The 27,741-nt window shown below is 39.4% G+C and overlaps 2 protein-coding genes and 1 pseudogene across 2 annotated transcripts; all 3 read left to right on the top strand.

Annotated features, from left to right (window-relative positions):
* The first annotated feature begins 13,955 nt into the window (after positions 1-13,955).
* Positions 13,956-16,629, top strand: LOC111339439 (uncharacterized; annotated as a pseudogene).
* Positions 16,630-17,590: 961 nt separating this feature from the next.
* Positions 17,591-24,139, top strand: LOC111339455 (uncharacterized). The gene is made up of 3 exons (XM_022946118.2): positions 17,591-17,770; positions 21,219-21,738; positions 22,197-24,139. The coding sequence occupies exons 2-3, from the start codon at positions 21,262-21,264 to the stop codon at positions 23,280-23,282; spliced, it is 1,563 nt and encodes a 520-aa protein (XP_022801853.2). The 5' UTR covers positions 17,591-17,770; positions 21,219-21,261; the 3' UTR covers positions 23,283-24,139.
* Positions 23,305-26,167, top strand: LOC148733878 (uncharacterized). Its single transcript, XM_088757061.1, has one exon. It carries the CDS (start codon positions 24,153-24,155, stop codon positions 24,813-24,815), a length of 663 nt encoding a protein of 220 aa, XP_088613187.1. The 5' UTR covers positions 23,305-24,152; the 3' UTR covers positions 24,816-26,167.
* The last annotated feature ends 1,574 nt before the right edge of the window (positions 26,168-27,741 follow it).

Genomic DNA, 27,741 nt, shown 5'->3' with positions numbered 1-27,741 from the left:
CATAACAAACGTACATAAGTAAATCCAAACTGCTTTCGTTTCACTCAGAGAGACAACTTGCCGAATTATTCCCTTTGGTCTTATTAATTTCGTGCCAGCTCAGATGTGTAATGGCATTATTTTCTATGTCATTAGACTTTCTACTTCATAAGACTCCTTGTTACTGAGGGTTTCTGCAGCTTAAGGAACTAAAATTACTCAAAATATAATGAACTGTTCGACGGCACAAGAATCATATTCAGTCCGTGCGGCTACAAGAAGTTGCCCAAACTGGTGAAATGACAAACCTTTCTGCCCAAATTAAATCTGCAGTTGACATGTTCTACGGATATAGGATGTTTTTAGTTTATCTGCCTTTTTCTACAGCCATTGCTGCTTGTAGAACCAATGGCACCTGTTCCGCTTTGACAATTTTTTGTCCTTTACACTCTGTCTCTCAAGTATCTTAACTCATCTTTGAACCCGGCCTATCATTTATTGCTGGAAGATAAGACACATTCGACAAGCTATCGTGAACATACTGCGGAACATGTCTCGCAGAAAAAATATTTCATCTCGCGTAATTTACAAGCGGTCGTTACGTGTCGTCCATGTTAATAACTGAACCCTTATGGCCGTTGACTAAGAATGTGAGCACTTCGTTCTCGAAAGAGTAAACTGGCAGAGACGAGAATGTACTTATACTTAGTGAGATGATATAGCTGTGCGATCAGATTTTGACTGGAACAAAGAACAGCATTAAAAATTGCAGAAGGGAAAGAGTCAGAATAGGTACTGATAATAAAACAGCAGTTAGCACTGAATCTCCTTTGCCTTCAAAATAATTGTCGTCCAAATCATCTATATATCCGCTGAATTTTGTCGACCGGCTCGCTTTGGACATATGAAAAGAAGGTTTTTACGCAAAATGATTTAATTCCAGCCAAATGGAAACAACTTACTTCCTTCTTCTTTCCAGTAGGAAGAGAAAACTTAGAGCCATTCTTTGCTCATAAAGGACACAACCACACAGCAGCTGATTGGTTCACAAAGGATTAGTTATCAGGGAGAAGGGGGTTGTTTGTTTCACTTCCTCGCCGAAGAGCCCCGTAGCATGGACTTGGTTCCAGTTTGAGAGAAAGGAGATCGCAGAGTCTGCAGTTAAACTGTGACCTTACGTACCAGTAATAAAATGTCGCCTGAGGGAGAGTGTGGGGGGTAAGAAGGATTTCAGGAGGATCACATGGTTTTCAGGGGGAGCGAAGGTTGATCAATCGTCGGCGATAGATTATAATGGAGTACCGTGAGAGAAAGTTGACTGGCAATTCACCACAAATGAGAGAGGGGAGGGAGGGGAGGGAGGGGAGGGAGGGGGCGAAGGTCATAACAATATTACAGAACGTTTTCGCAGAGTCTTCGTCAGAAAATAAGTTTAAGACGGTTGACCGTAACGTCTCACTTGCAAAGCACCCCGCGTTATGTTAGTTTGATTTCTGAAAACTGTGATTAACGCGATTCTCGTTCAATTGAAGCTTTTCCTCGGTCCTAAACGTACACATGGGAGAGTCCGAGGCTCAGTGACCATGATACTGGGATTAGAGAAGAGCTAGGAACGGTTTGGGAAGGATTTGGATTTGATTTCTTTTGAAATATCTGGCTTTGAGTAAGAATTTTCTTTAAATTTTTCAACTTGTGTTTTCAATCCTGCGTGTGTCGGTAACGCGCGACGGACGCACACAGGTGTCACGTAACAAAACAAGAGGTGGCTAAACAATGCAAATCGATAACTTAGTGTTATTACACGACTCGGGCAGTCAGAGGGCCAATAACTAAAATCAACCAATCAAAATGCTCTATTGCCGGCCAATATTCTCTCGGTATTGGACCGGGCACTGTCCCGAATGGTCCCGAATGATACCGCACTTGTGTCCCTCTGAACTTCAGTCGTAAAAGAAATCTGTTATTAACCAAGCTTGCTCGGGACCGTACTGGAAGAATATTGGCCCTCGGTCTTTTTTGTACGGACCTCGCTGCGCTCGGTCCGTACTGTCAAGACCTCGGGCCGATATTCTCCCAGTACGGCTCTCGCGCTTGGTTAATAAGATATATATTTTCGAAAGCCTGTTTTACTTTACTGGAGTGTTATTATATCTGTTACAAAAGAAGCTGTGCTAAGGTAAGAAACGATCCCTCCACCACGACTGAATGAAAATATCAGAGTCCATCAGCAAGAAAGGTATAGTGTACGCAGGTTCTTAGCTGTTCATCTTCATCTTAGATACCAGGAACTTGTGACTCACAAGAGTTTTGTTATTGAGGTGATCTCCATATAGGTGTTGAGTGCAACCATTTCTTCAATGGGAAGACTTGAATGAATCAATTGATATTCCTTATCCATGACGCATCGCAACAAGTTTCCTGCCTTTAAAATCTCGAATACCATACTTCAGAGAAGCTGAGAATAATCATTACCAATTAAATGTTTCAGTTTTTGTTGCAAAAAGATAGAAGCTGGGTATCAGCTAACACTTCTTTAACCAAAGGAAGATCCTTGGGTGACCCTCTTTTCAACGATGTGATGAATCTAAGCTGAGCTGTGAAAGGTAATTTTGGCTTTATGAACTGAATTGATAATGTGAATTGGCCACCGTAAAGAGCTTCAAAGCTGACGTTTCGAGCGTTAACCCTTCGTCAGAGCGGATGATTCGCTCCGACGAAGGGCTAACGCTCGCTGGAAACGTCAGCTTTGAAACTCTTTACGGTGGCCAATTCACATTATCAACTCAGTTGATAAAACCAAACTACCTTGTTAGTCCCACCGTCACAGCACCACAGTTTCTTTAGAAACTCGCCCCTTTTATTCATTAAGCTATGAAAGGGTGACTCCAAGCGGGAAGCTTTCTCGGAGCAGGACATAAAAAATCACAAATGACGTGCATTACGAAAAAGAGAAACCTGAATTAAAAATTCTTGGAGGGTGCATATGGACAAGGAACTTTATAACCAACAGAATATATGAGGATCTCAATGGGGTTAACCGTCAACCGTCAAAAACACAACATTTTTACCGTCAACTGTCAAATAAGCAAACCAATGTTAGCCGTCAAATATCTCAGATATCCTTCATCAACAACTGAACGACTGACTCTGCCTTAATTGGGTTCAATTTCTGCTGCATGGCCATTGATCTTTGGCATGAACTGCCATACAAGTTATTAGACCTAAATCAATTTGCTTTCTCTAAAAGTGTTAAAAACTTTATTCAATATCAGCAATACCAAACCTAAGTTTCCACAAATCAAAAGTGCCAAAAGATCTATCATTCAAGTTCTCTCAAACTTAAGTCATCCACAATTCTTCTAGCTTTTTATTCAGTAATCCTTCCCGCTACTCCCAGTTTCATCTAAGTGAATGCAAACGAGATGGAGGCTGACTCGATAACCTCGCGGTTCTCTTAGCCTCCATGTACGAACTATAGAATACTGTTATCTTTAAATTTTTTACATATGTATCCTTTTCTGTTTTTTTATGTTAATATTGTAACTAAAACCTGAGTGCCTGATAAAGTAAAGTTAAAGTTGAAGTTCTGTTGTATATAAATAAAAGTTTTGATATATCACAAAAATACATTTATGTAAGTCCTTTAACTTCTAGTCGCGAGTAAACCTGGTTAGCGACAGAACTGACTTCCGGTGTGGAAACAATTCCGGTGTAGTTAAACGGTAGTCATTTTTTAATAACACCTGTTATTAAAAACTGGTTCATTGGATAATGAAATTCAAGACTTTTTATTGGCTTAGCCATTATGATATAAGAGTCAATATACCATAATCTAATATCTGTACGTTATAACATCCGGTTTCTCCTTACAAAATAAAGTCGAGAAGATTTGTCTAATATCTTGGGGGCGTTTTTTTAATAAAACAATTATGCCATATTCGTATTATAAACGACATTCTAAAAAATTAACCGTTAACCATGAAATGGTCTAAAATTTAACCGTCAACCGTCAACGTGACCCTCCCCCCCCCGCCCCCATTGAGGCCCTCATATACATCTCAGCTCGCGACAGAACGTCCGGAAAGTTACGGTGTTTGAATAGTCTTCCAGATCCCTCTAAATGGTCGATTTGAAAACATCTGAAAACCACTCCAAGAAAGAATTATCAAAAAACAAACAAACAAACAAACAAACTAAACGAACACAGCAAAAAAAATCTTTGAAAAAATGTCTCTTGTAGTTGGAGTCCAGGCCCTGAGCATCGTACGCTAAGGTTGCTGAAACTCCATAAGGAAAAGTTGAACAAGGCTGTACGGAAGAGGAAAATGTAACAATGAAACGTTAAGTTTTAGAAGATATATAAAAAAGTAACAGCAAACAATGCGAGATTTAAATTAATATGTTTAGATATCACTTGCACCGATAGCTGAGTCAGTAACGACACGAACCTACCTGAGAAATCCGGATCCTCTTGTGCTGCTCACCATCCAAGGAATTCTTTGTTTTAGAAAAGGATCACTGACCTTTCTTCGTAACCGTTGAGCATACTCATACTTTTGTGAATCATAATTAGAATGACTCTAAACTTATCGTGATATGCTCTGGTTGGCCCTGCAATCATGACTCTCAGATCATCATGAACCATGATGCAAGACTAAACCGTATGATGCGACACCAGTTTCACATTATACTCATTATAACCATGATTTAAGTCACTTTAAATCATTGATAGAAAACCTCACACTTTATGACGCGAGACTTGTACCATCATAACCATGATTGACTCTGAACCGCATTATGTGGCACCGGTTTCATAAGATACGCATAATCATAATGACGATTTAAGGCACTTTAAATCATGGATATAATTTTGCGAGACTTGTAGCATCATAACCATGATTGTAATCGCAATAACTCATGGGTGTGATTCTACAGAATAATTTAAGAGGCCCTCTCGCACCATAGCTACGTTACATAAATAACAGTATGATGCTGAAGGACACGATTGTGGCACACCATGCGCCAATTTTTCGCGCAAAATTTTTCAGGAAAACATAACAAATAACCGTCGTCTGGCAAAATAATAGAGGGAAGTGAAGCTTTTTGTTGAAATCTGAAAAGGGAAACCAAAGTAGAGGAAAGCAGACTTACATTCGAAGCGAAATGAGCCGTCAGTAGCGGTACACTTGCTACGGTTTTGACAAAGATTCGAATCACATTTGTTGATGAGCTCAGTACATGTCACTTGTGTATAACCTCTGTTACATACGCTCTGAAAAGTGTCCATGAATGGAACACACCTTCCATTGGTGAATGGGTCTAGATCGCAGAACTTCAACAAGCCACTACAGTTTAAATTACCAAATCCTTCATTACAGTTGCAGAAACACTTCCCTTCTGTGTTCAAATTCACGTAAATCGCGTTCTTTCTACAGGAGTGTGGTGAAGAGTAGTCGGTGACGTTCTTTTTATCTCCAGGTGCACTAGTCCCGGGGACCTCCAGATTCAAAGCACGACTCTGGGAAATGTCTGACGCCGGAGTGGCATGCGCGCCAAGGTTGGCCGCTACATGTAAGGCACCTCAGCAAAAGCATCAGGGAGCCATCTTCTCAAGCATGCCATAACTCTGTTACGCATGCCAGCGAGCTGAAATTTTATTCCCAGGTGCACTAGACCCTGGTGACGTCGGGATTTAAAGCACGACTCTGGCAAATGTCTGAGGCCGGAGTGGCATGCGTGCAAAGATTGGTCGCTACATGTGAGGCACCTCTTCAAACGCATCGGGGTGCCATCTTCTCACGCATGCCACATCTCTGTTACTCATGCAAGCGAGCTGAAATTTTATTCCTAGGTGCACTAGACCCTGGCAACTTCGGAATTCAAAGCACGACTCTAAGAAATGTCTGACGTCGGAGTGGCATGCGTGCGAAGGTTGGCCGCTACGTGTGAGGCACCTCTGCAAACGCATCGGGGAGCCATCTTCTCACGCATGCCACATCTCTGTTACGCATGCCAGCGAGCTTAAATTTTTTCCCAGGTGCACTAGACACAGAGGACGTCGGGATTTAAAGCACGACTCTGGGAAATGTCTGACGCCGGAGTGGCATGCGTGCGAAGGTTGGCCCCGACATGTGAGGCACCTCTGCAAAGGCATCGGAGAGCCATCTTCTCACGCATGCGCAATTTCGTCTGTAGAACCCGAATGAACATGTGTAGGAATAATTATTAGGTTTGTAGAATTCTTTACAAGTAACTCCATTCTGGAATGGATTGCTGTAACATGCTTGGAAAACAGGTCAGTTTTGTCCCTTATACTCGGGTGTACATTTAAACCGATACTTGTTGTAAGCCAACCTCTCACACATAGAATTTTTCTTGCAAGGATCAGATTCACACGGGTCGATTTTCTTTCCACATCGCTCTCCTTCAAAACCGATAGTGCAGTTACAATTATAACCCGGGAACATACGACTGGTGGAGTTTACATGGCTATCAAGGCATGTTCCGTTGTTCATACATGGCTCGTCTTTGCATTCATGAATATCGTTCTCACACAATGTCCCATCATACCTGTTAATGCTGTCACATTAGACTTTTGCAGCAGCTTTTAGTTGAATTTTGTTACCAGTCTTTGCTCGAACAAGTGACACATGTCTTCACTGTTCGAGACAAGGTTGCACCTCGGCCAACCTAAACGATTTTCAGGGCGTTAAATTGTTTTAAGGATCTTGTTGTCAACGGTTTTACTCGTCCTACATAAACGGAAAGGTTAAACGGAAACGGAAGGCGATGTAACAAGGAACCTTAAGGAGTGATTAAAGGTACAAACAATTTTACGAGGCCGAGCGTTTTAATCTTCAGGACAATATTTATTACCGACGGTTACAATTCCCCTCAGGACAAGAACAGCTAAAAGCTGTTGCATTGTCTGAACAGTTACCGCCATTTTCAGTTGGCAAGGTTCTTCCAGTTCGCAATACGAACTAAAGTCATACTGACACAGCTCTCCAAAGAACCCTTGTTTATAATCACAGCTACAGCCGCCCACAAAGTTAGAACAGTTCTTTGTTCCTGTAGCGTTACAAGGAACTAGTGGCTTCGTAACTTCGCATTCATCAATATCTTGCTCACAGAAAGGCCGGATCAAGAAATGATCTATTGTTTAATGGAACGGTTCCATTAAAACCAATCAGGCAGGAGCAACTACACGGGCCGATTCCGTCGACGCAAGTAGAATTATAAATGCAGGTTGTTATTTACACATTCAGCGACAAGCAGACAAACAAAATACCAACTTCTTTCAAAGTTCGGAAAGTATGCTATTTAGTCCACTCACCACAGGCAGGTTATTAATTATATGAAAGTTAAAAAAGAAAAGTGACTTTCCTTGACAATAATACCTGTATCAAAGCTGTTTTCCGTTATACCTAAGGAGTCAAAAACAAGGTATCGATGCCATTAAACTGGCGAGGATGGAAAGCGGCAAAGATGATAATCTATAGTGTTACTTGGTACCTCTTTGAGAAAATATCATTTTAACATTGAGAAGATCTCTTAATTTTATGTTTGCATTCTGAACGGCTGTCACACTGTTATCAAAGGAATCACCATTTCCTATATTCAATTGCTTAATATTAGCATGTGGGTAAATAGGAATCTTTTTGGAACTAAGCAAAATGTGTAAATCCAGAGAACGTTTAATCGTGTAAGAAGTACTTATTTGTGTTGAACTAATCGAAATTACTCAAGTTTATCGGCAGAGGATGATCCATGGGATGAGGGCTTTTAATGCTAACGGTTGGCTATTACGGCTAACAGTTAATTTACTTTTCCTATACTTAGCAGAAAAATATTAAAGGTTAACCGATTTTTTTACGACTAACTGGCAAAAGTTGTTAATTTTTACGCTTTAACGGCAACACGATTGCTTTCATTACCGTTTTACGGCTAATGGTTATAAATTATAAAGTATTTGACCGGCGAAACCACTGAAATGGTTGTTCATGCTTTTGTCACCTCTAAACTTGACTACCGTAACTCTCTCCTTTATGGACTTCCTAAGTTCCTTATTGCTAAATTACAATCTGTTCAGAACTCTGCTGCGCGTCTAGTTTGTATGACTAGGAAATTCGATCATATTACTCCGACTTTAATTGATCTGCATTGGCTTCCTATTAGGCATCATATTGTTTTTAAGATTATTCTCTTAGTTTATAAATCTCTTAACGATAAGGCCCCGTCGTATTTGTCTGATCTTTTAACTTATCGTAAGAGCTCGTATTCTTTGCGATCTGTTAGTAATGACGACCTTGTAGAGCCAACTTCAAAAATGCGAACTTATGGAGATCGATCGTTTGCAGTATGTACTCCTAGATTGTGGAACTCTTTGCCACTTTCAATACGTAGGAGTTCTTCTGTTGACACTTTTAAAAGCGTTTTGCAAACTTATCTTTTTAAAATGTTTGTTAGTGAATGTCAGTAAATGTAGTTTGTTTATAATTCATTTTTATTTGTTGTAAAGCGCCACGGACAGTTTATTGGAGTTGTGCGCTATAGAAATACTCTTTATTATTATTATTATTATTATTATTATTAATGGTTAACTCCATTAAGACTCTCATAGAAACCCGTAAGCAGTTGATGTCGATAACTACTAACATTACTAATTTCTTATTAAATGACTGTTGGATACGTTAACAAATAAACTTATAATCACTCTGGATGGTCGAAACCACTTTGATTTGTTCCCATCAAATGTAGTTGGTAAAGCCAATACTCGCGTTAAGCATACACGAGTTCAAAAAAGTCTTAAATGAAGGGAGCAATTTTTTCCACACTACTAGCTGGTTGCAGGCATTCAGTTGGTACAAAATCGACCTTAAAAGTATCAGCAGATAAATAGAGAATAATACATGTTCGCGCGTTGATATGGAATTTCTCTTGGAGTGTTCAACTCGATACCTCATAAGTGAGCGCAGGTCCTGGGGCCCGTTTCTCGAAAGTCCCGGTAACTTAACGGGCCCGAAGCCATGTTTTAAAATCAAAATTTAAAGGATAGGAGAGCAGGGTCTGGCTCCCAAACCAGTCCATTTTGTTTCTTTAGCTCGTAGTTTTATTGTATCATTTTCAAAACTTTTGAAATCCCCATCTTCAATGAAAACAGAACAGCTTTACGGGCCCGTTAAGTTACCGGGACTTTCGAGAAACGGGCCCCTGTGGCCCGGACCTGGGCCAGTTATCAGGCGAAGTTAGTCAGGCAAATAAACGCCGGCAAGTTTGATCGATAACAATCAAAGCTCTGACTTGAATACCCAAGATTTTTTCAAGGTGAAGGTTAATTAATTTCAGTAAGGAAAACTAGACTACGGACGGAAGCTCAGCATTTTTCTTTAGAATTACTGATTGTACACATGAGAAGACACACAGGACTTGCACTGTAAGATCCCGGAGAGCCTCGTACAATTCCTTATAATTTTATTATAAGGAATTGTATAGAGCTTTTTAGCGTTAGTGGTGGCGTGGCGGGTGTTGTCACGTATGATCCTTGCGAGGATCATACATGACAACACCCGCCGCGCCTCGACCAATGCTAAAAAAGCTCCATGCAATTCCTTATAATAGTATTATAAGGAATTGTATGGAGCCCTTAGATGTACTTACGGTGCAAGCCCTGCGTGTCTTCTCATGCTTATAAAGGTGTAGAGTGGAATCTGTCATTTAACCAAGGTTCGTAATTTGTCAGCTACGGACCAAGACTAGATCAAGGTGAGTCTGTTTGTGTGTGCGTGCTTGCATCCCCCTTTTTTTTCAAGCTTATTATCATTCATTGATAAAACCCTGCAGCCATACAGCGTGGAATCTGTTTGAAATACTGTGATTGCGAATGCATTGGAGCGGACTTTCATATTCGGATTTTCCTGATTGTGGGTAAGTGTGGAATGAAATGTCAAGGTGTAGTCTGATCGTCCGGGTGAGTGTAGTCCTGAGAAGGAATGTTGTCGGTGGTAGTGACTGACGTTTCGAAAATCTGTGCGGAAGTCATCATCAGAGTCAAGTGAATGATTGTTGTCAGTAGAATGTTCTTACTCCAGTTCGTGTGAAATGATCGGTTGGTTTTGCCGTGATGTTATTGGCTGTAAGACTCAAGTGACGTAACTCGGTCGTGATTGGTCTGTTTCGATCTGTCGGTAAAGTTAGGTCGTTCTTTTTCGGTCGTTTGTGATGTTTATGTCGTGAACGAGTCGTTTGTATGGAGCGGGTAGTCGTTGACATCTGTTTAGGGGAGTCTGTTCTAAGTTAGTAAACCAGCTTTCCAGAGTCAGTCGTTGAAAATAGTCAGTGCTGTAGGTTAGGCATTGCGCAGAGTCCCAGTCAATGTTGTGGTTGGTAAGTCGATGGTGTTCAGCAATTTGATTGCTGACATCACCTTTCCTCGTCGCCCGTCTGTGTTCAGTCGGTCTTGTTGTGAGGTTACTGCCAGTCCCACCGATGTAGGAGGCTTGGCAGTCGGAACAATTGATCTTATAAATCGCTCCCTGTCTGTTCCTCGGTTCGTCCTTGTCTTTAATGTTGGTTAGTAACTGATGCAGTGTGGTGATGGGTTTGTGGGCGACGCGGATATTGAAGGGTAGTAAGATGCGCGAGATGTTCTCAGACATGCCTTTTATGTACGGTATGGTTGCTGTAGTCGTAGGGTTTGCGGTGTCGTTTGTTTCGGTAATGGTAGTGGGTCGGTGAGTGTTTCGTCGGATGAAGTCGTTGTTGTAGTTGTTCTTCGTAAAAACACGGTGAAGGTATTTGTTCTCGTCGGATAAGCTGTCTGTCGAGTCGCATACTAGTTGTGCGCGTCGTGTTAGAGTTCTGATAGTTGTGGCTTTGTGAGATGTAGGGTTGCAGGATGACTTGTCTAGTAATCTGTCGGTGTGTGTCGGTTTCCTGTAAACTGTCGTCCGTAATGAGTTGTCGTTGTGGCTTACCAGGCAGTCTAGAAAAGGAAGTTTGCCATTTTCTTCGACTTCTCTGGTAAACTGTATGACATACAGCCGAAACACTCACCGACCCACTACCACTACCGAGACAAACGACACCGCAACCCCTACGACTACAGCAACCATACCGTACATAAAAGGCATATCTGAAAACATCTCACGTATCTTACTACCCTTCAATATCCGCGTCGCCCACAAACCCATCACCACACTACGTCAGTTACTAACCAACGTTAAAGACGAGGACGAGCCGAGGAACAGACGGGGAACGATTTATAAGATCAATTGTTCCGACTGCCAAGCCTCCTACATCAGTGAGACTGGCAGAAACCTCACAACAAGACTGACTGAACACAGACGGGCGACGTGGAAAGGTGATGTCAGCAATCACATTTCTGAACACCATCGACTTACTAACCACAACATTGACTGGGACTCTGCGCAATGCCTAACCTACAGCACTGACTATTTTCAACGACTGACTCTGGAAAGCTGGTTTACTAACTTAGAACAGACTCCCCTAAACAGATGTCAACGACTACCCGCTCCATACAAACGACTCGTTCACGACATAAACATCACAAACGACCGAAAAAGAACGACCTAACTTTACCGACAGATCGAAACAGACCAATCACGACCGAGTTACGTCACTTGAGTCTTACAGCCAATAACATCACGGCAAAACCAACCGATCATTTCACACGAACTGGAATAAGAACATTCTACTGACAACAATCATTCACTTGACTCTGATGATGACTTCCGCACAGGTTGTCGAAACATCAGTCACTACCACCGACAACAGTCCTTCTCAGAACTACACTCACCCGGACGATCAGACTACACCTCCACATGTTACCCCCGGGTTCAATCCATTTACTGCATATATATATATATATATATATATATATAGTAGCAAATGGACTACCCAAGTTACGCACATATGGATTTTAATACAGCCTGTTTCGTAGACCAACAAAAGTTGATCCACTCTTCAGTCAAACTCCATACACACTGAGGCATCGTTACGGTTAACTATAACTAAGCAACGTGATCACATGATATTGTTTAAAAAATTCAAATCTTGGAAACAATGAAAACTGTGCGCGCGCCAATAATACCGTTAAGAATACTTGAGAATATATTTTCGCCGATGTCTACAATTGGATATTATTTCACTTCGCTTGTTTAAAGAGGCTTCATGTGGATAAGACAAGATAAAAAATTCCTCAGTGAGGTATAAATTACAACGTTTTGTGGCATTGGAATATGCTCTAGCCCAAGCAATAATTTTCCATGAAATCGAATAGTCTTCCCTCTTCTCCTTGAGTTTCCACAGGTACTTGCTCAGCTCTGTGTCATTTCGCCGTCTCTCGTGGTTGAACGACATTCGGTGGTTGTGCCATCTAGTCTTAAAATCTGTCGCTGTGAGGCCAGCGTACGTTTCAGTTTCTTCCCTGGTAGCGACTGTGGCTTGGTAGACAACCTCGTTTTGCAAACATTTCCCTCCTAAAGGGCATTCGTTTTCGTTTCTGCAGTTGCACAATTTTGGGGGGCGGCTTTCTTCGGACATTTTTGCGTTCCTGATTGTGGCTTTGTTATGCCCGTCTATGATCTGTTTCATATTGGGTGTGCATGAGTAGCTCAGTTTAATGGTGTTTCTATTGAAAATTTTCCTTAGTTTGTGGGTGACTGGAAAGCACTTGTCAATAAGGTTAATGAACGCTCTGCCAATGTTGGTCTGGACGTTTCTGTGAAATCGTGGGTTAAACAAAATTATGTTTCTTTGCCTTTTGGTTTGGTATTGCGGTCGTTGCGGTTCCGGTTCAGTCAAGTTCAGCTTGTATGTGTAGCCACTCTTGTGTAACGCATCTTGGTAGGGAGGTGCGGCTTTGTCAAACATGTCTTCGTCAGATGAGACTTCAGAAAGTCTTTTATTAACTGCTTCGGGGATGTTTCGTAGTATGCAAGGTGGGTGGCTAGACTTGATGTGTACGTATAGAGGGGTAGTTGCTGGTTTTGAATAGGGTCCGAATCTGCCGGTCGTCAGGTCAAGCGTTACATCGTGAAAGTTGATGATTTTCTTGTTTGCTTCGATGGTAATTAAGATTGTTTTGGGAAAATACCGTGCAAATCTGTTTCTTAATTCTCTGCACTTTTTGGGGAGTCTGGTTTATAACTGCAAGGCCGTCGTCACGGTAAAGTCCGATGTTAATTTCTGGTATAGTCGCAGGCTGTGATAGGAGGTAGCAGCCGACTAGTTCACATGTCTCCCCTCCATCATAACTTCCCATGGTGACGTCGAAAAGTCCGTTGGAGTTTTTCTTCTGCTATGGGGTCTCATTGCTAAATAGTAGTGATTCCTTAGCAAGTAGGACGATTTTACGATCATCTGGGGAGATGTTTATGTAGTTAGACACGAGGTCGAGGGCACGTCCGAGTAGATCTTCCGTTATTGAGGGGTAGAATTCTACAACATCGAAGCTGATGAAAGCAGATTCGCATTTATTTGGCAAGTTCTTGAACCACTGCAGCACAGAGGATGTGTTCTTCCCTTGATTAACGCCTGTTGTATTTACAAATTTCTGGTTAATATTTTCGAGAATTTTCTTGCTTACTTTTCCAATTTCCTGTTTTGATGGGTTGATCAAACGACAAGTGAGTCGGTTTAAGAAATTGTCTTAATGGTCTTTAAGTGTTACGAACGCTTCCCTCTGGGCGGTAACTTCGACCCGGTCGTCAATACCTAGTTTCTTCGTGATTGCTTTTTTAAAATCCATATGTACGTAACTTGAGTAGTCCATTTGCTACTGTAATCGCTCCTTCATTGTCGAGCACTGTCCTGGATCCTATGTTGCCTATTTCGCTTATATATCGAGGCCTTTTAACTTGTTATATATATATATATATATATATATATATAATGGTCCTAATGGTCTATACATTCTATTAAATGGCTAAATATTGCCTTTTACTTTCAGAAAACCATACAGAAAAGAAAGAAAATCAAGAGAGATAATCAAACATGTCCCCTCTGTTGTTCAGGGCTGTTGCAGTTACTCTTATCCAACTAGTGCTGTTCGTTGCTCAGAACGGTGTTGGAGCAGATTTCAGTGATAATTGTGACGATTCGACCAATTCTCTTTCATGCATCCATACCTATGAGCAGCTTTATAACAGCTTAGCAAAGTCAGACAACAGTTTTAACATCGAGTCAGCCCTATATCCAGCCAAGAGGCCTTCCTCTGTCCGTGTGTTTGTTAATCTTTATGGTCCCAACAAAACGGAAAACCTCGTGGCAGAGTACACTTGGAGCTTATCCTGTCTGAATGTTGCTCTTCCAGTATACTACCTGCAAATTGCTTCCCTCGGATCTATTCTTGTAACACCTAGGACTCAAGCCTTGGACATAACGATTCCACAATTCTGCTGCAATGTTTCAAAGAAAGAGGATGGAAGAAGGAAGGCAATAGGAGACATGATTGAAAGAGTTCCCGCTTCAGTAAGTGAAAAATTGTCCGTCTTTCGAGGAACACGAGTTAAAACTGATTAACAATCAAAGTATCGCCGAAAGTCCCATGTCTTTCTAAGGGGAGAAAAATAAAAATTCATAGCTCTTGTACGCCTTTAGGAAGGTAAATCGGCAGTCCTCGTTTTTATTCCTCCACGACGAGAGAAATTAATCTTGTGGGCGAATCCTTATCGGTGAGATTTAATCGAGCATTAGTTGAGCTCTGAATTATTTCCTTCAATCCTTTGCGTGGAAATTGCATTGCGCTTTGTGGGAGAAGGTGAAAATATGAAGAACTGAAACATCTGGAGGCACCTTACCCGTAAATGCCCAAAGAGAAAATCCTGAGGTTGTCTCCTGCTTCAACGATTCTCTTTCATTGTTACAAAAGATTTTGTTGTTGACGATGTCTGCTATCACTGTAACCAACTGTTTACATGTGAAGAGCTGTTCCTTTATTTCTACTCATTTTACGTTTTACTATTGATGAAAGTTGTTGTTAATCTTCAGCTTTAAGATCTGGCCATATCACTAGGGATACGGGATCCAAGGCTGAACACAGCAGAATGTGTTACCAAGGGCCACGGGTTAGGGATGACAGATATAGGAAGCAAGTTGCATATTATTATAACACTTTTGGTGTTTCCTCCTTTAGTTGCTAGGTTAGGTAGTCCAGCGTTAGTTCTATTGCTTGAAGAATTTATAGAAGATATTTGGTTCTTGTATGTAAAGAGTCGACATTTGAATACAAGGGAAAAAAGGCGAATCACGAACACAGTTAAGGCCTTCCTTATTCTCAACACGGTGTTAATTTATATCAGTTTCTCTTTCTTGCTTTTTATTCCTCTAATGACATCCGTTGAGATGCTTGAAAGAAGGAAGCCATGGGATGCTCCCTCTTTTGGATGGGTTTATTCTTCATTGGCATTTTTCCTCTTTATGTCAGGTCTTGTGCACTGCGTACATCACCGCACTTGTACTGGAGAATTTTTAGAATATGTGGGGAAGACGTCAAATGATCACGTTTCGCTCTCCAGAATGCCATACTGTCTTAACGCATTCTTTATAATATTCAGTTCCTGTTGGATGCTAATCGGCATAATGCTTAACCCAACTTGGGGTTTGACCGTTGCACTCATAATATACTTCACTTATGCTGCCTTCATTTATACAGCCTACGTATACTACTCTTTGACAAGCGGGCGACCAGAAGAAAAATTTGCTAAACCTACCGCTCTAATTGCATGTACGTTTAGTTTTCTGATTGTAATTGGTCTGATAATAATAGCAGTTTTTGCCGGACAGTCATTCTATGCAAGAGAAACCGCAGATGAAATGCTTAAGACCGCGATGTTGACTATTCTTGGTTCCTTTATCTCCTGGTTTTCTTGGAAGAGGTTTTTAAAAACTAACCAAACGTTAAAAAACGAGCAAGCCCCGCCTCCATCCAGCGACACGCCCATTACACCTCTTACAGGTAATCCTCTGAACGAAAATAACGAAACTGTTGCATGCAGCGAGACTCAGCCTCTCTTACAAATAGAAAGTTCAGTGTAAAAATATTAGAACTGCGTCGCTAGATGAAAATTCAGTTTTTGGGAGATTTCTACGGTGACGTACTCACAATTATCTAGATACATTTAAGTATTCTTTAAAGAATTTCTTAAAAATTCTTTGGGGGTAGAGATATTTTAATAATCTAACTAGTAAAAGTAAAGGAATGGAAAGCCAGAATTCGGTACAAATATAGCAATTTCTTTAGAAATTCCTTACGTATGCTGTTTAGGTAATTTTGTGTCTACTAAATGCCGGTTAGTTGTAACATAAGATTTTATAAAAGCAAGCGACTTTCGACAATAATTCCGGCATTAAAGCTGATTCAGTGCATACGTGCGGAATAATAAACAAGGAATCGATGTCATGTTAAGTTTTTATTATAACTGGAAGAAAAGGTTCAGAGATGATAATACTTTGTTACTTTGTACCCCTCTTAACACTGAGCACATCTATGAATGGGATAGTTGTAGTGTGAACGGTTATCACACCCTTATCAAAGGAGTCACCACTTGGTGTATTCAGTTACTTAATATTGACATGTAGAAAATTACATAAATCGGGAGACTTTTCATTGATTTTTATTGAGTCTTATAATTACTCAACTGCATAGAAAAGGGCCTCAATTGGGTGATAGCTTTTACGGCTAACTGTTAAAATGTTGGCCATTTCACAGTTTAACAGTTAATTTCAATTCCTTGTATTTGAGAGAAAAATGTTACGGTTAACCTTTTTTACGACTAGCAGTTACAAAATGCTAATTTTTAGGCCTAAAGGCTACACGGCTATTGGTTAACCCCATTGAGACCCTCAGAGGAGATAAATAGCATCTAACTTTCTTAATTTTTTAAATAAATGACACGTGGATATTTTAACCAATAAACTAGCTTTGGATGTTAAGACTTCTTTCATTTGTTTCCTTTTTAAGTGTATCAGGAAAAGTCAAGACTCACGATTAGCATGCAAGAGCGCAAATTAGCCTTAAAAGACAGAGAAATATTCCCGCACTACTAATTAGTTGTAGGAGTTCAGTTGGTATAAATCGACATTATAAGAACCAGAAGAGAAAGAAGAAGCAAGCATCAAAAAATAAAAGAAGGAAAAATTGAGAAAGTTTAGGGCTCTCCATTTTTTGCTTTACAGAAGTTTCATCCCGCTACCTGGCACCTGGCAGACATTACAGCAGCGCAGGACCTGTTCTAATTCAACTCCAGTTGCTCAATGCATGTCACGGAGAAAAAAATTCATTTTTCGTTTTCCATACGACACTGCGGAGAAGCAGAAAAACAAAGTGGTTACAAATCGAAGAAAAGAATGAAAGAACATGAAATTTTTAAAACTGCTTTGTCAGCGTTGAGGACAGGAAAAAACTCACTTGCCTACATCGAAGCATGTTCTGGGCAGCAGTATGAACTTCAATCAAGATTAAATGAGTTAAGGGTGCACCTTAAATGATACAAAGCTCTAGAATAGTAAATGGTAACTATACTTCTCTCTGTTACTCTTAACTTTAATTATATTCTGTTCATACGCGCCAAAGCAGGGCGGCGTCTGGTCTAACTTCCGTTTTCTTTCTAAGAAATCTACCATGACTAATTATTCAAATATACTTCATCTGTTAAGCCCTGACCGCCGCAGCCTTCAAGGTGAAAATATTGTATCCTGAACTCCTTTCTAGTGTCATCGAGCAGATTGCTGCGTCATAAATGAAATCTACTTCGTAATTCACACTCAGGTATTTTCTTTCTTTATATCATGACTTTTCTTAAGAGAGTAAGCTTGTCTTGGAGCTAAAATAGCAATAACATCATCTTCACAGACGATTGGCAACCTCTTTGTTTCCCCAACGTCATAGGTTATTCAATCTCGTTATGTATAAGTAAGTTTAATTCACAATTAACAGCTACCATGAATATAAGAAATCTGGAGTGCGTCGAGAGATACCGATTTCTTCCCTTTCTTGTTGTTAAAAGTCTCTTAGGAATGGAACTAATCAGGGGCAGCGAACTTTGTCATAGCGAGTGTCTGTTGTCGCTAAGACATGTGCAAATCAGGCTTCACCTTAAACAATGTATAGCTTTTTAGGTAGAGGTGGGCTCAGGCAGGTGTAATTATGTCTCCCTCTGTTGAAACCTGTTGGTAGAGAATATGCTATAAAGGGACAGTTAATTTGCTATTTTGGATATTTCATTGAGCAAGAATAGCTAATGCAAGCATTTTTAAGACCCAAAATATCAGAGTGAAATCAAGCACCGTGAACAATTCACGGGGTAGTCCTTGGGTAGTCTTTAGTCCGCGGGAATGAAATCGAAAGCGAAAAGGAAAGAAATGAAACGAATGATGAGCTGCGGTAATACTCTTGAAAGAAGCGAAGTAATGCAATTGCAATCTAAGTGCTTTTAATCTGAGTAACAATTTTAAAGAGAAGATCAGAACTCATAAACTCTTTTAATTTTTTGTTCGTCAGTATGGAACAAGACGAGTTCTTTGCGCGCATTTGAGAAAATTTAAGGACACGTCTTTTAACGATGGTATTCAACTCCACTATTTCAAGAATACGACAAGAATTGTTAGGTCTAAAAAACACTAAACAACGTCCACAAACAGCAAAGAAAATTAATTTGATTTTATCAACCAAGCTGATAATGTGAATTTGCCAGCGTAACGTCTTTCTAAAGCTGATGTTTGGAGCATTGGTTCCCCGTGAGAGGGAAGGAAACATACCAAGTCAAATTGGCCCCTCGTGAGAGGGTAGGAAACATACCAAGTCAAATTCGCCCCCCGGAGAGGGTAGGAAACATACCAAGTCAAATTGGCCCCTCGTGAGAGGGTAGGAAATATACCGAGTCAAATCGGCCCCCCGGAGAGGGTAGAAAACATACCATGTCAAATTGGTCCCCCGTGAGAGGGTAGGAAACATACCAAGTCAAATTTGATATAATTCTATTCTGGGTTGCACTATTTCCATTATTGATAACTTTCAGTCAACTAGCTCACTGAAGTTTTCCTCATTGAAAAAGAGAGAAATAAACAACAAATTGTAAGAAATAGACAACTTTTTTGAGAGACATGTTTCGGCATGCTTATGCCATCTTCAATCAATGAGTAACTGAACGTGAGTTACTATATAGCATACAAGTAAATGAATAAAATATTTACAGTATGATGTAATACAAAAGCGGGTACTACGTGATAACAAACATCAAAGGTGTGAACTAAAACGCTAGAAAAGTGTTATAATGGTGTAATTGTTTGTTAAGTTCAGGTTTGGTCTTATTTATATAAAAAGCTTCTTTGAGTTTTAAATCAATTGAGTTGTTAGCAGAATCCAAAATACTAAAGCAAGAAAGGAAGTATTTGTTCTTGCAAGAAGGAGATATGTTCAAATGCATAAAAATATGCGAGTTTTTATCGCTTTTCGTGTGCTCCTTTATCCTAGTAGAGAAGTGGTGACTAGTTTCGCCAATATAACGGGAATTACATCCCGCACAAGAAAATTGGTAAACTACCATGGATTTTAGAGCATCAGGAGTATGATCTTTAACACTGAAAATGTTTTTAATTTTAAAAGAAGTGAAAAATAGTTTGATATTGAGGTCCTATTTGCAAAAGCGCGTAGTGAGTTGTCGGAGTTAAAGGTTCGCTATTTTAGAATAATAGCCGATAAAGGGAAGTTTAAAGTAACGTGTATCATTGTCATCAATGTTCCGGCTATTTTGAGAGGAGGACCCGTCAAGATACCGCTTGAAAATTCTTTCAATAAGATGCGGAGGAAAAGAAATACTTTTTAAAGTGTCGGAAAGTTTATTAAGATCGTTTTGAAGGCCGGAAGAGGTGTTGTTGATTTTGTAGATACGGTCAGTAAGAGTTCGGATAAGGCCAATTTTGTTACATGATGGAATGAAGCTAAAGAAATTTGTTAGGAGACCAGTGTAAGTTTTTTTTATGAAAAACTGTAAAACCACAATCATTCGAAGAGTTGTCGATAAATATATCAAGAAAGGAGAGTTTACCGTCATTCTATTTTACGAAAGTGAATTTTATGTTGGGGTGCTGTGAATTAATGTAATCAAAAAATAACATAGCATCCTGTTCATTGTGGAAGACAAAAAAGGTGTCGTCAACATAACGCCTCTAAAGTAGAGGGCGAGTCGAATGTTTCCTCGTGGAAACCAAGAAAAAGATTAGCTAGGATGGGTGCTAACGGAGAACCCATCGCTACCCCATCAACTTGATCATAAAATTTTCCATTAAAAAGAAAATGAGTCTCAGCCGTAGCGAATGAGAACAGTTTCTTGAGGTCGGATTTTTTGATGGAAAATTTAGGGTTAAGCTTGATATAAAGATCTACAGCAATATCAATAATTTCATTTAACGGAAAAATAAAAATATCCGGAACATTGATGAAAATAATATACGTTACTTTAAACTTCCCTTTGTCGGCTATTATTCTAAAATAGCGAACCTTAAACTCCGACAACTCACTAAGCGCTTTTGCAAATCGGACCTCAGTATCAAACTAGTTATCACTTCTTTTAAAATTAAAAACATTTTCAGTGTTAAAGATCGTACTCCTGATGCTCTAAAATCCATTGTAGTTTACCAGTTTTCTGTGCGGGTTGTAATTCCCGTTATATTGGCGAAACTAATCGCCACTTCTCTACTAGGATAAAGCAGCACACGAAAAGCGATAAAAACTCGCATATTTTTAAGCATTTGAACACATCTCCTTCTTGTAAGAACAAATAGTCCCTTTCTTGCTTTAGTATTTTGGATTCTGCTAACAACTCAAAACTCCAAGAAGGTTTTTATATAAATAAGACCAAACCTGAACTTAACAAGTTGTAACACTTTTCTAGCGTTTTAGTTCATACCTTTGATGTTTGTTGTCACGTTGTAATTAGTACCCGCTTTTGCATTACATCATACTGTAAATATTTTACTCATCTACTTGTCTATTTCTTACAATATTTATCATACTTGCTACTACTACGACCTTATGGAAACAACAAATTACCAAAACTACCAAAAAAAACCATGTCATATCGACTTAGGCTGATTTTTTCGCGAAAAATGTCTTAACTGGCGCGATTTATTGAATAATAATTTACATATATAGTGATGCGTGGTACATAAAACAATCATTTTATTCTATTCATAAAAATAACGTCATATGCTTTCAGAAACTGATCAGACAGTTAAAGGAAAGCATCAAAATACCTGAGCATGTCCCCTCAATGGTTCAGGGTTGTTGTAGTTACCCTTATCCAACTGGTACTGGTTTTCGGTCAACACAGTGTTGGAGCAGATTTCAGTAATAACTGTGACGACTCGACCAATTCCCTCTCATGCATCCATACGTATGACGACCTTTATAACAACTTAGCAAAGTCAGACAACAGTTTTAACATCGAGGCAGCTTTATATCCAGCCAGGAGGCCTTCTTCTGTCCGTGTGTTTGTGAATTTACATGGTCCCATCAAGGCAGAGAACCCCATGGCACGGTACACTTGGAGCCTTTCCTGCTTGTATGTTGCTGTTCCACCACTCATGCTGGAAGTTTTGTCCCTCGGGTCCATCCTTGTAACGCCTCGGACTCAAACACTGAATATAGCTATTCCATATTTCTGCTGCAATGTGTCAAAGAAGGAGGATGAAAGAAGGAAAATAATTAAAGAAACGATTAAAAGAGCTCTTTCAGCGGTAAGTACATTGTTTTCTCCCTTAATGTCAGTCATAATCTCAGCCAAAGTGTAGTGCTATTAAAACAGGGTTAAGTTTTTCGAGGTAGGCAGCCCACACAGTCCATATTTTTTACCGTTTCTCTAATACAAAGAGAAAAGTCTATAAAGGTTTTGTTAGGATTTCTACGCTACTGAGACAGGTTGCGAGTCCATCGCGTGTATTTAATTAGCACCTTGTCAAATTTACCTGAAAGCTTCCGGGACGGTCACCCCCATCAATACACCCCCATCAATACACCCCCATCAATACACCCCCATCAATACACCCCCATCAATACACCCCCATCAATACACCCCCATCAATACTTCTTGGTGGTAAGTGGCATTACGTAAGCCACTATTAACTGTCCCTTCGCTGTCCATCATTTTAAGTTAACACAATTTTGATTAATTATAAGGTATGCTGGTATTTTTCAGCTTCAAGATCTGGCCATATCACCAGGGATACGGGATCCGAGGCTTAACACAGCGGAATGTGTTGTCGAAGGCCACAAGATAGACATAGAAGCTACAGGACGCAGTGTGTATATCAAAATAATCCTGTGGTGTTCTTTTCTTTTCTCTTTGGCAGTTTTCCATATGTTAGCTTCATTCATTAAATATTGTAGAATAGAGGGTTGGTCAGAGAATACAACAACGGAAAACCCCAATACATCCGGCCAAAACATGAAAAAGATCAGGATCAAATATACTGCTAAGGCTATCTTTTATTTGGGTGTCTTGCTGTCATTTCTTGGTTTCAGTCAACAATTGGCGCTTCTTTTACTTCTTGTAAATTTTTACAAGGACGAAGTTCTCTTAGACATTGCACCTATTTTAGTCTCTGTCTGGTTCGCAATGGCATTCAATACAATAACTGGCTTAGTCCCTCACATCCGTATTGTCTTTGAGAATTATTTTTCATGGCTGAAGAGTCATCATACCTCGACAGATTTGGCTGACGGGGAAGAAGGAATGATCTACTCCCATTGGAGATGTTTTCCTAAACTGGTCGCCTTTACATGTGCGGCCACTACTAGTTTCTGTTCCTGTTGGATGTTAATCGGCATAATGCTTAACCCAACTTGGGGCTTGACTGTTACGCTCGTAATATGCTTTACATTTGCCTCCTTTACTTATGCAGTCTACGAATATCTTACTTTAGTTAGCTGCAAACAGGAAAAGGTAAAACCTAATAAACTCCATGCTCTATTACCTGGTTTGTTGGGTTTTCTTGCTGTTATTTTTCTAATTCCGGTAATAGTATTCGCCGGTCAGTCATTTAATGGGAGAGAAACTGCTGATGAAACACTGAAAACCATACTTATGACTGCTCTTGGTTCTTTCATTTCGTGGTTGTCTTGGAAGAGGCTTCTGAACAAAAGCCAAAAGTCAGAAGAGAAACAATCGGGCGCTCTAGATAAAAGCCAAGCAGGTTATCCTTTATTGGAGAATGGTGAAAATATTGAGTCAGTTAACGAGAAACAAAGAGAAAAAGAGAAAACCAGAGAGACCAACGTGTAGCAGAATCTGGTTTCGTTGGCTCAATACTCGCCGATCTCCATATATAGAATAACATTTTTCTTTGCGATCGCTTTTTCTTCTTTTTTTCAAAATTTGAAAGGTCAAAATAGTTATGAAATGGCAGGAAAACTATTTCCTATCATTGGTTGCTCCTTGTCTGCAAACTCACACATTTGACAAAAAAATTGAAGATTTCGACACTTCACTGAAATTTTTGCATCACGAGGAGCTAAGCACAATAACATAAGTGGTAATGTCGGTTGTGTAGTAAATACGCAATTACGGAAATTTTAATAAATATTTTCTCAACATAACGGTTTAAACTAAAAAACGATCTGTCAGGGAGTTTTTTAGTAACAAGAGAGGGGGCAAGATTTTTTATTCAGTTCATGATAACACAGTTCAGGAACACGAGCGAAATGGCTGTATTGTTGTGTTACTGTTTGTTGTATAAATGTAGATTGAGTCTAGCTTAAGATCTAACAAGGATTCATTTTCTTCGTTGATAAAGTTTTTTCTATAATTTTCTTGCCCTCATCCATGAATCAGTCAATAAGGACTGAAAATGAGGAGTCTTGATATGTTTGATTTTCAACTACGTCCCAACCCGCCTCCCCTACTCTCGTATAAGTTTGTTTATAGACCTTTTTGTTTCATCTATCCCTTTTCCATCTTTGTGGAGAACACTATTGCATATTTCCCTTGATCTGAGTTATTTGGCAAACTGTACAAGAGTCAGGGAATCAATTTCTTTTCCCTGAGACCATCTTTTTGTTTGACTTATGTTGGTTGTCTTCTGTTTCATAGCTTCAAGATTTGGCTGTTCTTCCAGGATTACGAGACCCACAACTGAATTCGGCTGACTGTCTCATGGAGGGACATCAACTAAATCTTTCTGCTACAGAACACAGTTGGCGGATAATACCAATTTTAGTCTTCTCCTTTCTCTTTTCAACACTGTTTGGGCCATTGTTAGCCTTTTATGCAACGCAAAAACGGGACGAACTGTCATTGATTAAGAAAAGGACAAATTTCTTGTGCGTGTTTTTGTTATTAACATTCTGTGCTTTATTTATAGCAAAAGAGATAACAGTCTATACATGTGTCTCCGATAGGGAACTTGATCCTCCTTGTATTGATGTAAAACAACCGGCCATAGGAGTATTTGAGGCAATACAACCGGTCCTAGTAGGAGTTGGAGTGTTTGTCTTTTCTGTGGCATTATGTAAAGGGAAAACGGACAACCAGAACAATCAATCAGTAGTGCGCACCGTAGAGGTGAAGTCACTCTTTTTCATAATTTGTTCAAATTTAGCAGCCTTCCATTTTTGCTGGCTCTTAGTTGGTATAATGCTGAATCCTATCTGGGGTCTCGTTCTACTCCTAGTTTGCCTTATTATTGGTGTTGTAACCTTTGCATTCTATACCTTCGTGTCTTCAATAACTTCTAAAAAAACCACGGAAATATCACCACCGATTCCCGTAGTTGGGATTGTTGTCAGTCGTTCTCCTCTTGTTTTGCTGGGTTCCTAGCTGTCTATGGTCTTATTGCTATGGTGCTTTTTTCTGGGCAGTCATATAGTAGGAGAGATACTGCCAATGAAGCTTTGAAAGAAGCAGTGATGTATTTAATCTCTATATTCTTTTCATGGCTATATTAGTAGAAGTGGGTTAGTAAAAGTGACAAATCTGGTGATGGTCAAAGTAGGTCTGTTCAGACTACTCCTTCACTATCGCAAAATCGTCAGGTTCCAGAGCATCGTGTCGAAATGCAACCACTAATAAGCCATCATGGCGATGGAAATTGATCAACTTATCCAAACACTTAAATCTAGCCTCTCAATCTGAAAAAAAAAATCGCTGGAAGAGCAAAAACCAAAAAATGACAGCTAACAACAAAAGTGCCTTTAAACATTAAATTTCTCAAGGGAACTCAGAATTCAATTTTTCCTTCATCTCTTGCTAGTGACCAGATGAAAAAACATCTTTTTTCAAGATAAAATTTGTTTTCATATGTACGGTTCTTCATTTGTTTCACTGTAAACCTTAATATTATGGTATATGTAAACCAACGGAAAATGTCTCCTTGACTATAAACATGGGATTAAGAATTGTCCGTTCATTTACTAATCACTTTCTGGTAACTCAGTGGAGAGTATTTGGCATTGTATCAATACAAAAGCCAGTCTGGCTGATACAGTTATCTTTTCTTTTTTCCTATGTGCTAGATAATGTATTGGTTTTCCAGGGAGAAGTTATTACTTAATGATAAATTTGACATGCTGCATAATAATTCAAGCTAATGCTATTATAAGATAAGATGCTATTCCTCATACATCTAATTGTTTTTAGAAGTACAGCATTTTTTATAAAACTGTAGAAATTAATGAAATAGATTTCTTTTCCAACATTGGGGTCGTCAATGGAACAACGACCTGTTGTGGAGGTTTTTAGTAGCTAGGGAAAAAGCGACATTATTTACAGTTGCTGAAGAAAAAAAATGATTAGGTACACAAGCGAAAAGGCTGTGTTGTTGTATTACTATATGTAGTACAAAATTAAGATTGACTCTAGATTAGGATCTAGCAAAGAGTAATTTTTTCTTTGTAGAAGTTTGTCATATGTGACGTTTTCCAAGATGTCATTGTATTTTAGGCAAACTCGGTTTGACTCTCGAGCATAGTTGTTCTCCACTATTGATTGTTGACTTAGTTAAACTAGACTAGGTAAATTACCTAAGCTAAAGTGATAGGAATTATTTTTGCTGGTGTGATCAGTTCAGGTAGATTTATTCGTCAGTGTGTGACTCTGATTCCATAAGAAATCGTGTAAAGTATCGTTTGGATTTATTACCATCCAATAAACTTGTGAAACTTCAAAATAAACTGAAGATCCATCTTCAAGTCAACTCGAAAAAGAATCAGCTTGCATTCACTCGAAAATATATCTGAGTATTATTTACAATAGCTGACCGTGGCTCCAGTTGTCACAACGCCATTATCAACTGTATTCACTGGAAGCTTAAAATATTGTTTGATTTAGAAGTCAAGTCGTGTGGAAACATTCAGCCTGTTTATCGGTAAGGTAAATTTCTCATGATATCAGACTTCTCCATTAACCTTGAGTTCAAATATCGATTAGACAGCCATAGAAGATCGGTTCTCTTAATTATTTAAACTGTTAAAGACTCGAGTATTATAGGTATGTGGGTTTATAGTTTACAACTTCCCTTTTCTTTCTGGTAAATACAGCGTGACATTATTCACACTAAACCGAAGTGATCTGCAGTCGTTCGACTCCCGTCTTCACAGGCTTAAAGGAAAATTATAGATATCTAATTTTGGTGTCATTGCACTTGATCGTTTGGTTTGGTGAAAAAGACCACGTCTTCTTCACGGGGTAGGTACTCTCTACCTGTTTCATAAGATTTTTTTAAGTTATAAACTTGTAGTGCACCTTCCGAAACATCAAAGACAAACAGGGTTCAGTGTTTCGACGCAAGTTTTGACATCATACATTTCAGATTTATTAGACACAATATGAGATTTTGATGTATAAATTTCAAGGTTTTGCAAGGTTTTAGTGACTAGAATCAGTGACTCCACAGTCGTCTGTAATAAGCACAAGCGATAAGTATAGGTCAGTCGAGCTTACGATTAGCCATTAGTCGTTAAGTGAAGAGGGTTTAGATAAACAGTTAGGCTGTTAACAGCTTTTTTTTTTTTTCTTAAATGTTTATAGGAAAAGGGATTGATTTTAAATTTTGAATATATAGTAGAAGCTTCGAATAGCAAGAGAGAGTGGCTATCAACCACGGATTACTGGAGTTTGACACTCTTATTCAATGGAAACCGGACGTATCGTGAACGTTTCCTCTGATTTGCATCCAGCCGATGTGTTAAGTATTTCTCCGGAAAGCCGAAATTTAGAGACTTTACCACAAATTAATAAAAATGATGTGTTGCTAACAACCTTTTCTTTAACATTACGATCATTTCATCTGTAATATATTGCTAGTGATATAAACCCACGAGGTCAAACAACATGGCCGCTTCAACACAACTTTATTCCAGCAATGTATTCTGGTACATACACAGTAACCTTAGAGGGTACTTAATATATTACACTGCTTTCCCCTTACAAATAAGATATCCTTACCAGTAACACAATAGTAGCCATAACATTCACTACAGGTTCAGTCGGTCAACAGGTTTCCTAATTCTCTCTGATCGCCTCAGAACAACCGGCGATGGTGTGTTTAAATTCTCTTCACTAATACTAGAATTAGGCTCATCATCTTTATCTGAAAAATTGACTGGTGGCTGCGGCACCCCGGATGAAACTTGGCTATTATCTACACTTAGAGTGGGTTGCTCACACAGTTCTGGGACAGGTATGTCCAACTCTCTAGTTTCATATGGCACCTGATCATATGCTTTAATTAAATGATCAACATGAA

Source organism: Stylophora pistillata, chromosome 4 (assembly GCF_964205215.1).
Source record: "Stylophora pistillata chromosome 4, jaStyPist1.2, whole genome shotgun sequence".
Lineage (NCBI taxonomy): Eukaryota > Metazoa > Cnidaria > Anthozoa > Scleractinia > Pocilloporidae > Stylophora > Stylophora pistillata.
The sequence above is the reverse complement of the archived record's forward strand: the minus strand, read 5'-3'. Positions and strand labels throughout refer to the sequence as shown.

What these genes read in the sequence shown, in the direction of transcription:
- LOC111339455 (XM_022946118.2), top strand. Translation starts at nt 21,262, where the DNA reads ATGTCCCCTCAATGGTTCAGGGTTGTTGTAGTTACCCTTATCCAACTG. An exon ending in TTAAAAGAGCTCTTTCAGCG is followed by an intron (nt 21,739 to 22,196) that starts GTAAGTACATTG and finishes GGTATTTTTCAG; the next exon opens with CTTCAAGATCTGGCCATATC.
- LOC148733878 (XM_088757061.1), top strand. Translation starts at nt 24,153, where the DNA reads ATGGAGGGACATCAACTAAATCTTTCTGCTACAGAACACAGTTGGCGG.